The 12,300-nt window shown below is 32.9% G+C and overlaps 2 protein-coding genes across 4 annotated transcripts in view; both read right to left on the reverse strand.

Moving 5' to 3' along the window:
• Window positions 1-888: 888 nt before the first annotated feature.
• On the reverse strand, window positions 889-5,803 carry LOC141315880 (integrin-linked kinase-associated serine/threonine phosphatase 2C-like). Of its 3 annotated transcripts, none has more exons than XM_073832721.1 (10): window positions 5,539-5,803; window positions 4,962-5,090; window positions 4,711-4,828; window positions 3,347-3,453; window positions 3,174-3,267; window positions 3,001-3,088; window positions 2,597-2,730; window positions 2,393-2,512; window positions 1,457-1,538; window positions 889-1,332 (listed from the first exon to the last, which is right to left on the reverse strand). In XM_073832721.1, the coding sequence occupies exons 1-10, from the start codon at window positions 5,579-5,581 to the stop codon at window positions 1,192-1,194; spliced, it is 1,056 nt and encodes a 351-aa protein (XP_073688822.1). In that variant the 5' UTR covers window positions 5,582-5,803; the 3' UTR covers window positions 889-1,191. The 3 variants fall into 3 exon arrangements, with proteins under 3 accessions (XP_073688822.1, XP_073688821.1, XP_073688823.1); XM_073832720.1 differs by having other exon boundaries at window positions 4,711-4,831; XM_073832722.1 differs by lacking the exon at window positions 5,539-5,803 and having other exon boundaries at window positions 4,711-4,831; window positions 4,972-5,529.
• Window positions 5,804-7,369: 1,566 nt separating this feature from the next.
• The window catches only part of LOC141315876 (diacylglycerol kinase delta-like), a 50,721-nt gene continuing 45,790 nt past the window's right edge, over window positions 7,370-12,300 (reverse strand). The window contains exon 29 of the mRNA XM_073832717.1: window positions 7,370-10,465. Coding sequence (XP_073688818.1) covers window positions 10,376-10,465 — 90 coding nt within the window. The 3' untranslated portion in view covers window positions 7,370-10,375. The remainder of the gene's footprint in view (window positions 10,466-12,300) is intronic.

A 12,300-nucleotide genomic window follows, 5' to 3' on the forward strand; every position in this document is an offset into this window, starting at 1 on the left:
GAATAGAGTAAAAAAAACATCTAAAATAAATAAAAAATGTAAATAACATTTACGATACAAAAATAAAACAATAAAAGGGAAATTAAAAAAGGATAAAATAAGTAAAATGACATGTAACAAAATAAAATGAAAAACTAATTGTACAATACAAAACAATAAAATCTAAAAAAAACAAAAAAAAAAAACTAAAAATTATGTGAATAATTTTTATAAATGAAATAAAACAAAACTAACATCTTATATAATTAATGTAATAATTAATTAATTAATTATTATAACAACAAATGAAACAAATGAAAAAAATATATATATAAAATAACATTTACAATACTATAACAAAATCTAAAAAAATGTAAAATAAAACAAAATAAAATCTAAAATAAAATAGAACATAAAAAATAAAAACAAATTAAATAACAATTATGGGAATTTTTTTATAAATGAAAACAAAACATGTTAAATAAAATCTAAAATAAAATGAAATATAACAAGTAAAAAAAATTAAAATGAAACAAAAATGAAAAAGAGTAAAATAAAAAAACTACAACTAAAAAAAATACATTTACAATAAATACAAATCTAAAATAAATTAATATTTAAATACTGTAAAATAAAAATCTAAAAGAAAATCCCAAATATGCACTAAAAACTCATTCAAACAAACCCCATACTTATATTTATTTAATATAAATATACTTAAATAAACTTAAAATGAAAGCTCCAAAATATTAAATGAAGCTCTTTCAAAAGTAAACAATGTAATGTAAACAATCAATGCACATTCACTTTTAAAATACAAACCAAATAAAATGACATTATGCTTTGATGAATTATCCACTAACAAACATACTGGCACATACACAGAGGAATTCAAAGAGGACACAGACATTGTGAGACTGTATAAAAGTTTATTACTTAGTACTTGCTGCCAAACAGCACAAATACTAAAATCTGACACAGTGTTTTCAAAAGCCCTGCTTTGGAAAAAAAAAATCAAGTTGAGATTCAAACATCTCTACAATAAACCACAGTTTCATTTCAGCACAATCTACTACCACTGAATTCATGCATTCATGTGTATCTGTGTGTGTTTGTGGAACAGAAAAGATTCTGAATGGAAGTGTGTGTGTGTGTGTGTGTGTGTGTGTGTGTGTGTGTGTGTGTGTGTGTGTGTGTGTGTGTATAATGATTTCAGAACTCAATAGAGACGAGAATGACAGTGACATTGTCTGCACTGCCCCGCCTCACTGCCTCACTGGCCAATCGCTGACAAGCAGCCTCAAATCGCCCCGCCTCCTCACTCTGCCCCTCCTTCTGCTCAACGGTCTCATTCTAAAAAATAAAAACATTTTGATTACGATGCACAAAGCAGAGTTATTTTAGAAATGAGATACTATTAGAGTTTTTATTAATATTAAATTAATAAAAACAAGTATGAGTGCATTAAAATACACACCTCTAGAATGTTGAGGACGAACTGAATGGCCTCGTCTGCAGAAAACACTTTAAAAAGCCCATCACATGCCAAGAGAACAAACCTAAACACACAAAACAACACTAAATCCTCAAACAAAGTCCTGCAAGTCTGTAAGATTGTGTTTAAGTGCTACTTTTTTTTTTTAATTCTACATTAACGAGATTCAAGTCCTAATATTTAGACTTTATTCTCGAAATTTTTTGACTTAATTCTTGTAGTATTCCAACTTTATCTCGTAGTATTTCAACTTTATCTCGTAGTATTTCAACTTTACTCTCGTAGTATTTCGACTTCATTTTCGTAGTATTTCGACTTTATTTTCGTAGTATTATGACTTTATTCTCGTAGTATTACGACTTCATACTTGTAGTATTACGACTCTACTCTTGTAGTATTACGACTACTCACGTTGTTTTTTGACTTTACTCTCGTAGTATTTCGTGTTCCTTTTCATAATATTTCCACTTTATTCTTGTAACATTTCCACTTTAATCTCGAAATATTTCCACTTTATTCTTAAAATATTTCGACTTTATTCTTGTAGTATTCCGACTTTACTCTCGAAATGTTACGAATTTACTCTCGTATTATTTCGGCATTTCTCTCGTAGTATTTCGACTTTATTCTCGTAGTATTTCGACTTTATTCTCGTAGTATTTCGACTTTATTCTCGTAGTATTTCGACTTTATTCTCGTAGTATTTCGACTTTACTCTCATAGTATTAGAGTATTTCGACTTCATTCTCGCAATATTTCCTACTTTATTCTCTAAATATTTTCACTTTATTCTCTAAATATTTCCACTTTACTCTCGTAATTTTTTTTAATGTGGCACTAAAACATCATCGTAGGTCTGAAACCACATAATAATCAAACTAATTTCTAGTAAACACTGTATTTATGTGTTAAACCCACCTGTCATTTCGACTGAGTTGACAGCGCCGCACGTCTGGAGTAGAAATCACACCACAGCGTTTATACTGACCATTACCGATGGAACGAGACACTTCCAGCACTCCCAGCACACGGCCGTCCCTGCGAACACACACCCGGTTACATCACATGTTACTCATATTTCAGAATCCCTTCCGAGCCACGTCTGCACACACAAACACACACCTGACTGTGCCGCCCGCTCTCTGAATCCTCATGCGCTCCTCATATATGGTGGGGTTGTGTTCCTTACTAAGAGCCAGAGTTACACATTTCCTCTTTCCAGATTCCTCAGCCTGCTCCAAACGACACAGCACTGCCTAATGCACACACATAATATAATGATGTTTTGCATTGTAGCATTATTTTCATGACATTTACAGAAATAGTTTTTCCAAAAATTAACATTTTGCTGAAAACGTACTCTCAGGCCATCCAAGATGTAGTTGAGTTTGTTTCTTTATCAGATTTGAAGAAATGTTTCATTCCATCAATTGCTCTCTGCAGTGAATGGGTGCCGTCAGAATGAGAGTGCAAACAGCTGATACATCTTGTATGGTCTAAGGCACATTTTTAGTGTTCAGACTTACTCTACTATCTCCCAGGTTTGCCACATATAGAACATCATCAACCACCAGCATACATGTGGCCGTGGAGCCGTCCTTCCACGCAGGCTTCCTGCAAACACACCACTCAGACAATGTTTTCCTGCTCTCAGATGCTTTATTTCATATCCAGCAGGACAGAGTGAAGCAGAACTCACTGGCTAGAGGCTTTTTTCAAAAAATCCTCATCCGTCTGACGGAAGGTGTCCAGCAGACACTTCCTCACCAGCTTCTCCAAATTGTCCATGTCACCTGCAAATATGATGCATTATGGTAACAGCTCGTTATTGTAGCTGTGAGTGTGATGAGGAGCAAGTGGGATGGGATTTACCTCTAGGAAATTTGCTGAGCAGTGTGTGATGGAGATTCTCAGCAGCAAACTGTGACGCTCGAGCTCCACCGTGACCATCAAACACAGCGAAGTATGCAAGCCGGGAACTGCACAACACACAGAGACAGATAGATGGAGAGATGCATAGATAGATAGATAGATAGATGGATGGATGGATGGATGGATGGACAGATGGACGGACGGACGGATAGACGGGTGGGTGGATGGGTTAATGGATAGATGGATAGATGGATAGATGGATAGATAGATAGATAGATAGATAGATAGATAGATAGATAGATGATAGATAGATAGATAGATAGATAGATAGATAGATAGATAGATAGATAGATAGATAGATAGATAGATAGATAGATAGATAGATAGATAGATAGATAGATGGATAGATGAATGTATGGATGGATGAATAGATGGATGGATAGGTAGAAGGATGGATGGATAGATGATGAATGGATGTATAGATGGATGGATGATAGATAGACGAATGGTTGGATGGATGGATGAATGGATAGATGGATAGACGGATGGATAGGTGGACGGATGGATAGACAGACTAATGGATGGATGGATGAACGAATGGATGGATAGGTAGACGGATGGATGGATAGGTGGACGGATGGATAGATAGACGAATGGGTAGATGAACGAATGGATAGACGAATTGATGGATGGATAAATGGATGGATGGATAGATGGCGAATGGATGGATGGATGAATGGATGGATGGTTGGATAGGCAAATGGATGGATGGATAGATAGATGAATAGATGGATGGGTGGATGGATGGATAGATAGACGAATGGATGGATGGATAAACGAATGGATGGATAGGTGGACGGATGGATGGATAGACGAATGGATGGATGGATGGATGAATAGACGAATGGGTAGATAAACAAATGGATGTATGACTGGACAGACGAATAGATGGATGGATAAATGGATGGATGGATAGATGACGAATGGATGGATGGATGATAGATGATAAATGGATGGATGAATGGATAAATGGATGGATAAATGGATGGATGGATAAATGATAAATGGATGGATGGAAAGACAAATGGATGGATGGATAGATGATGAATGAATGGATGGATGGATGAAAAGATAGAAGGATGGATGGATAGATGATGAATGGATGGATGGATAGATGATGAATGGATGGATGAATAGACGGATGGTTAAATAGACAAATGGATGGAGGAATGGATAGACGAATGGATGGATGAGTGGACGGATAGATAGATAGATAGATAGATAGATAGATAGATAGATAGATAGATAGATAGATAGATAGATAGATAGATAGATAGATAGATAGAAGATCCAATGTAACTCACACTTGTGAGGGGAGGTTGTTGACGCTGGCTGTCAGGTCTGGAAGCAGAACATGTGCATCTTGCATCTCCTCTCTTTCACCGCGTCTCGCTGAGACAAACCCCATCAGCTTTGCAAGATCTGCTAAAACACAACAAACAGAGACCAAGATCATCACAGATGTTCCCTCTCTCACTACAAACACACACACACACACACACACACACACACTCTCTCTCTATCAGCAACGCAATGTGTGTGGAAAGCTGAAAACCTTTACAAACTTTCTTTTCCTCTTGTTTCTCGTCTTCCACCTCGATCTCCTCCGAGCTGACGCCTCTCTTCCTCTTCTCTCCTCGTTCCTCCTCTGTGCCCTCATCCGGCTGCTTGTCTTTAACAAGACCTATTGAAAAAACTTTATATAACACCAATCCTCACACTGAAAAGAGAGACAGATATGTTGTATCACTTCCGAAACATGCATCTGCCTCAAAAAACAGGCTATTTTGTAAAACTGAATGAGCTGCCTACCAAGACAGCATTTTTGAGGCACACTTGTGAGGTAGGATCACTAGGATTTGAAACACAGACATAGATTTACATGCACTCACGTATTCTGCAGAATTCTGACTTCCATCTATGCATGCATATATAAGATAATCACAATAATAAGTAAGTTAGGCACTATATTGTTTATTTTTGTAGACATTTGTGTTGGTAATATTGAAGCCAGACTTGTGCAGCATGCATTGCATGCACACTGAACTGCACAATATCAACATTTAACCATCAATTCTAACACAAAACATGCAAGATGATTATTATTATATTATCGGTGTGAATTAACCCACCTGGATCATTTGTAGGCTCCGGAAGATCATCAAATAAATCCATTTCTGAACCAAAAGTGAACAGTCTGAGGTGGAAAGCTTGTTAGCTTCTGATAAACCACAAAAATACACACCGATCTGATCAAACCACACACGTATACTAGCAGATAAACGCTCAAATAAATAAATATTATATCACAGATAATCACAAAGGTCTAATGTTGGATTTTAGAGTAAAAAAGACTAAGTCAGCAGATCGAGAAGAGGCGCTGTTTGTTTGAAAGTGTGTGTGTGTGAATGCATGCAACAGCTAACGTTAGCAGGCTAATGCTAACTAAATGAGTTTAAAGAGGAAATTGACGAAATTCTGTTTAATACTTTTAAATAAGTTATGATATATGTGGATAGCTGTTATGTTACTCACAAAACAATAAAAAAAAGCTGTATTTATTGTAAGAATACATGTTTCCGTTTTGTTTAAAATTGAATGATGATTTCTCATTGCCACTAAGCGTTGGTGGTATAGTGGTTAGCATAGCTGCCTTCCAAGCAGTTGACCCGGGTTCGATTCCCGGCCAACGCAAACATGTTTTTCACTTTCAATTTTATTTTTTATTTCTTTTAATTGCGTTTAGAAACAACAGACATGGATCCAAAGCACTATTTTTGTGCATTTGCTGATAAGTATAAGCTGATGACAAGTTTACCGGGTCCCACAGTATATGATAGTATTATGCATATATATGTATTTGCAACTTGCATTTATTTGCATCTTTAGTGTGCTGTGAATTTTTGGATTTTGTTTACATTAAAGCTTGAAAATTTAAAATGTGTGCTGCCACAGTGGGTGCCTAATTATGCAACTGTGATATATATCTATATATATATATATATATGAGATTATACACTGTAATTGATTATTTATAATACATTTCTATTAAATTACTATTATAAAATAACTATTTTAAATTATTCTATAATATATTTTATATATGTGACCCTGGACCACAAAACCAGTCATAAGGTAAAATTTTACAAAACTGAGATCCATACATCATATAAAAGCTCAATAAATAAGCTTTCTATTGATATATGGTTTGTTAGGATAGGACAATATTTGGCCGAGATACATCTATTTGAAAATCTGGAATCTGAGGGTGCAAAAAAAAATCAAAATACTGAGAAAATCACCTTTAAAGTTCTCCAAATTAAGTCCTTAACAATGCATATTACTAATCAAAAATTACATTTTGATATATTTATAGTAGGAATTTTACAAAAAATCTTCATGGAACATGATCTTTACTTAATTTCCTAATGATTTTTGGCATAAAAGAAAAATCAATAATTTTGACCCATACAATGTATTTTTGGCTATTGCTACAAATATACCCCAGCGACTTAAGACTGGTTTTGTGGTCCAGGGTCACATATGATATATTTTTATAATATTATAAAATAATTTTAAACCACTTTAAAAAATATTTTTGTAATAAAATTACATGTACAGAATTGACACTATACAAATGTAATTTATTACGTATAATAAATTGCTAATACATTACCATTATAACAAATTTCAAATTACTATTCTAGAACGATTATTTTTTTTATTTTTTTTAAATATATGTTTATTAAATTACTGTTATAAAAATACACATTTTAAACTACTATTCTACAAAAAAAAAATTGATATTTTATGTATGGTATAACACAATACAACAATTTAATATATAATATTACTTTAAATGACTATTATAAAAGTAATATAAAATATATACATCAAACTGAAAGTGCACAATGTAACTTATTATGTGATAGATGACACAAACGACAGCAGTTTGGAGTTACACAGACCTTGTTTTAATACAGACGGTTTCACTGTACAGTAACCAGTTATTTACATTCTTAGTGATGGCCTATATACAAAAAATAAAAAACAAAACAACAAAAATCAGAGATGCATGGATGTAAGTTATAACTTAATAAAATAAATACTTAACAGTCAGAGAGATCGGACGCCCCTGGAGTCCAAAATGACACGATATGATTATGATTTGGACTGTAAGACTGGATGTGAAGCAGAGAAACACACACACTTACTTGACATCTACATCTAACAACACACATGAAGTGTGCAAAGCAGTTAAAGGGTAAAGACAGTGTTTGTCCGGATACAGTCGATGTGAAATCCCAGAAGAGTTTGTAAAAAAGCATTTAGAAACACTATAGAAAACATTTCCATCTGTGGTCAAGGCGACTGTGACATTGTAAGTTTTGTACGACATTTGAAACAGTATTTCATGTGGTCTTCTAACCAGGCACAACGCAATGAGCTTTCAGCCAAAAGTACTTTAGCTGTTTTAGTCCATTTTTTAATGCTTGCTTTGTCATTTTACACTATTTTGAGGCCCTCTGGTTGATATATATTCATTAGGACCACATGAGGATTTTCAACCAATGAGATTTCACAGTGGGCGGGGCTAGCGTGCACTCTGATTTACATAAGCACAAGAGAGCGATTTTATCGCGTCACACCTGGTTAAGACTGTAAATCTGCGAAATACTCCGCCGTCGAAGCTCCTTTAAAGACAATACACAAGATATATCTGTAAAACACCTGTTTTGAAGGAATGCTCCATGTTAAATACAAGTTAAAGTCTGCCAACAGCATCGCAATGGAAGCCTATGGTCAAACACAGTATGTCGACTCCCACTGTAAGATACAGTAGATAGAGCTGAACTTTGGCGTTTGTGTTCTATTAAGTGTTTGCATCAACAAACCGAACGTTTAGTCTGTTAGCAGTGTATGCTGGAGCTCAATCTGCACTCGTGCTTTCACTCAGGTCCAGGATCGTCTGTTTTTGATTGTAACAGGAATGGATGTGTGATTCAGGCTGATATGCAATTCCTCAGGATGCTGGTGAAACGTTAAGGCAGGAAGTGGAGGGGCGGGGCAGGGCAAAGCGGAGAGTTTGATTGGTCGAGTCTGATACAGTTGATTGTCACAACAATGTGTTAAAGGTCTCATGATGCTTTGCTTTTCATCTTCCCAAACCTAGTGAGCTTCCCTTCTTAGACAGCATTTTAAGGCATTACACATTTAAAACACCTTCTTTAAGCCAAATCCTAAAGTAGTATCATCTGTATGATAAAGTGGACAAAGAAAAAAAATGAAGGATAAAAGTGTTTGGCGAATGCATAAATGTAAATATTTGGGTTGGAAACATTATTTTACTTGTTGCAACTAATCTTTAAATCAATTTTATAATTGTATTTATTTTATTAATTTATTGCTTTCAATCAAATAATAAATTTATTTTATTTTATTGTATTTTTTTTTTTTTTTCCCTTGAATGCAATGTTAGTCATTTTGGATACAAAAAGTCTGGCAAATGCATATTTAAGTGGGAGACATTATATTTTGCTTATTACAAATCATCTTAAATTAAATTTTTTTTCTTCTAATTTTGATCAAAAAATTACAAATCTGATTTTCTTTTGAATGCAATGTTAGTTATATGGATAAAAGTGTCTGCCAAATACATAAATGTAAATGTTTGTGTGTTTGCAATTAGTTTGTAATTATTTTATGCTTATTACAAATCATTTTCAATTTTTATCAAACAATTAAAAATTATTAAATTAATTAATTTTTCTTTGAATGCAATCATAGCAACTTTGAATGAAAGTGTCCGCCACATGCATAAATGTTTTTCAATTTTGATCAAACAAATTAAAATAATTATTTAATTTAATTTAATGTAATTATTACTTTTTTCCTTAAATGCAATGCTAGCCACGTTGAACAAAAGTGTCTGCCAAATACATAAATGTAAATATTTGGAAACATTATTTTATGCTTATTACAAATCATTTTCAATTACATTTTTTTTTAAATTTTGATCAAACAATTAAAGATATTTAATTTAATTTATTATTTTTTCCTTGAATGCAATGCTAGTCACTTTGAATGAAAGTGTCAGCCAAATGCATAAATGTAAATATGTAAGTGGGAAACATTTATTTTTTTGCTTATTACAATCATCTTCAATTAAGTATTTTTTTTTTTTCAACAATTAAAAATACTTATTTTTCCTTCAATGCATTGTAAGTCACTTTGGATAAAAGCATCGGCCAAATGCATAAATGCAAAATGTAAAGGCATTTTACCCAATATTATGTTGTGTATTTCATGTCGATTTGAGGATCAAACTGACTGTAAATCATTTAAGAGTCTCTGGAGGCTAAGAAGGCAGCTGTCTATGCAGGCAGTAGAAATCAAGGCAGCTCACTAGGTTTTGAACAGAGCCAAACATCTTCAAGACAACATGAAACAGCTCATTAAAAATGTCATTTTAAAATGAAAATGAATATTTAGCGGAAAATAATGAGGGGGCGGGACTTAATGTTATCCATCAGGTTTTGATTGGATCGTGAAACATTGGGTATAAGATTATTGACTAATATCATTTTAGGCATTGGTGACTTCAACAGAAATGAAAATCTGTTTTAGAGTTTTAAAAAATGTTATAAAATTCCGACGGCAAATTTAAAAGACAAACAAGTAGTCAAAAATTTGGATTTCATGTTGTCTTCAGTGAATCTTCATTTGGCTGTGATATTGGTACGACCCTCTGATGGCTCTTGATAAGTCTCCCCCTTCTAGGTAGTGAAATAGTTTCCTCCAAAGCGATGATGTCACAGAGGTGGAGAACAGAAGGCACTGTGATTGGTCGAGTCGGTCCTCATGAGGTGGTGGGCGGAGTATGGCTGCTTCCAGTCGTGACTGAGCGCGTGATTGGCCGGGTGAAGCTATGTCACGTCCGAACGAGGCATCTGATTGGCTGCGGAGCATCTAGGCTTCGCTGGCTGTGCTGTTTCGACTCAAATCCCTGATTCCCTGCAGGATCCGCTTCATGTGGCCGACTTTAGTCACTCCCAGATCCTGACACACACACAGAGACACAAGATGCTTTAAGTCTGTAATTCTTGAAAATAACACAGACTCCAAATATGATCATCCCCACACTCAAATGTAAAAGGCAGTTCTATCTTTTCATGCGTAAAGACCTCATTAATACTTTGAAAAATCAGTTTTACAAATGTGTACAATAGAAAAACTAAATTATTTTTTGTCTGCTGTTTCATCATAAAATGTTAAATGTAATTTGTATACTACTACAGTTTATATTATAGTTTGCATTATAACGTTACACAGAGCACATGCATCACAGTAATGAGACTAAAATGTCCGCGATTCAAAACGGCAGATTCAACAAACCGCATATTAAAAGCGGCTAGAGCTCCTAATTAAATATATATTTTTATCCATGTGCGAGCTATAGAGATGAGCAGCTCTGTGAAACAGCCAATCAGAGCAGAGCTCATTAATATTCATGAAGCTTCCAAATAAGGCAATAACAGACTGTTTCATTCTAGAGACAAATTCTAGGGTTGTAAATGGACCTGTAAAAGCATTTCTGGAGATTTTTTGCCCTTTCCTATGCCATATACCTTCTATGTAGATATCAGAGAACAATTAAAAAATATTGTATAAATGCATTCTATGACACCTTTAAAGTTTAGGTTTTAGTTTGAGTCAGATACCCCCGGTTTCACAGACAAGGCTTAAGCCTAGTCCTAGACTAAAATGTAAGTCTGAGCTGTTTCAACTAAAACTAAATTGCACTGACTGATCTTAAAATATACCAGTGCCTTTGTTTTGTCTCAAGATGCACACCAGTAATGTTTTTTTCTAAACATGTTTATAAAAATTACTTAAATGTCCTAATTGATTTATGGCCTAATCCTGGCTTAGTCTAAGCCCTGTCTGTGAAACCCGGCCTTAATGTTTATTTTATTTCAAGTTATCAAAAATATTAATTTCAAACTGTATTTATGTATTTGCATTAATCAATTTCCTTAAGGAAATTAATATTTACTTTCAAATTAATTATTTACATTTTTTCACAACTCTGAAACTGTTTTTATTGATTATTTTAAGCAGTTTTGCTTTACTCAAATGTATTTATTAGCAGTTTAAATAAAACTTTATTTGCTTTTATCAATTTCATTATTTCAATTAAAACTATTTCACATGTAATTCTTATTTATTTCAAGTAATTTTTTTCAGCTTTAGTTAAATATAATAATCTTGTTTTAGATGTTATTTATTTAAATCAAATTTTATTTATTTGTTTGTATTAATCAATTTCTTTAAGTCAAATTAATATTTACTTTGATTTAAATTTTTATTTTATTTTTTATTTTTATTGATAATTTTTAAGCGGTTTTATTTTACTCAAATGTATTTATTAGCAGCTTAAATAAAATTTTATTTGTTTTTATCAATTTCGTTATTTCAATTAAAACTTTATTTCACATGTAATTCTTTTCAGTTTTAGTTAAACTTAATAATTCAATTCAATTTCACTTTATTGTTGGAATTTCTTCCAAAAATTGTCTTGCATCCTATTTTCGTTTACTGTCTAACATTAATTCACAACAATACACATTACATATGCAATACATTCACATCCTGTTTAGATTTTATTTAATTCAAATTGTTTGTATTTTTTGTATTCATCAATTTTACAATTTTCTTTCTTTCTTTATTTATTTTTCTCAGATGTATTTATTTTTTAGTTGTTTAAATAAAAAAAATTGTTTGCTTTAATCAAATACATAATTTAAATCAAATTAATACTTTTTCATTCTATTTTAAACCATTTTTTTAATTACATTAATTATTCATTTATTTTAAACCAAATTTATTTATTC

The sequence above is a fragment of the Garra rufa genome, unplaced genomic scaffold (assembly GCF_049309525.1).
Source record: "Garra rufa unplaced genomic scaffold, GarRuf1.0 hap1_unplaced_040, whole genome shotgun sequence".
NCBI classification, from domain to species: Eukaryota; Metazoa; Chordata; class Actinopteri; order Cypriniformes; family Cyprinidae; genus Garra; species Garra rufa.

Excerpts from the sequence above, each read along its gene's own strand:
- LOC141315880 (XM_073832720.1), bottom strand. The coding sequence starts at position 5,581 with ATGGATTTATTTGATGATCTTCCGGAGCCTACAAATGATCCAG. Across the intron at positions 5,091-5,538 it reads GGAGCCTACAAATGATCCAG|GTCTTGTTAAAGACAAGCAG; the intron begins GTGGGTTAATTC and ends TTTTTTCAATAG. Across the intron at positions 2,731-3,000 it reads CAAACCTGGGAGATAGTAGA|GCAGTGCTGTGTCGTTTGGA; the intron begins GTAAGTCTGAAC and ends TGTGTGCATTAG.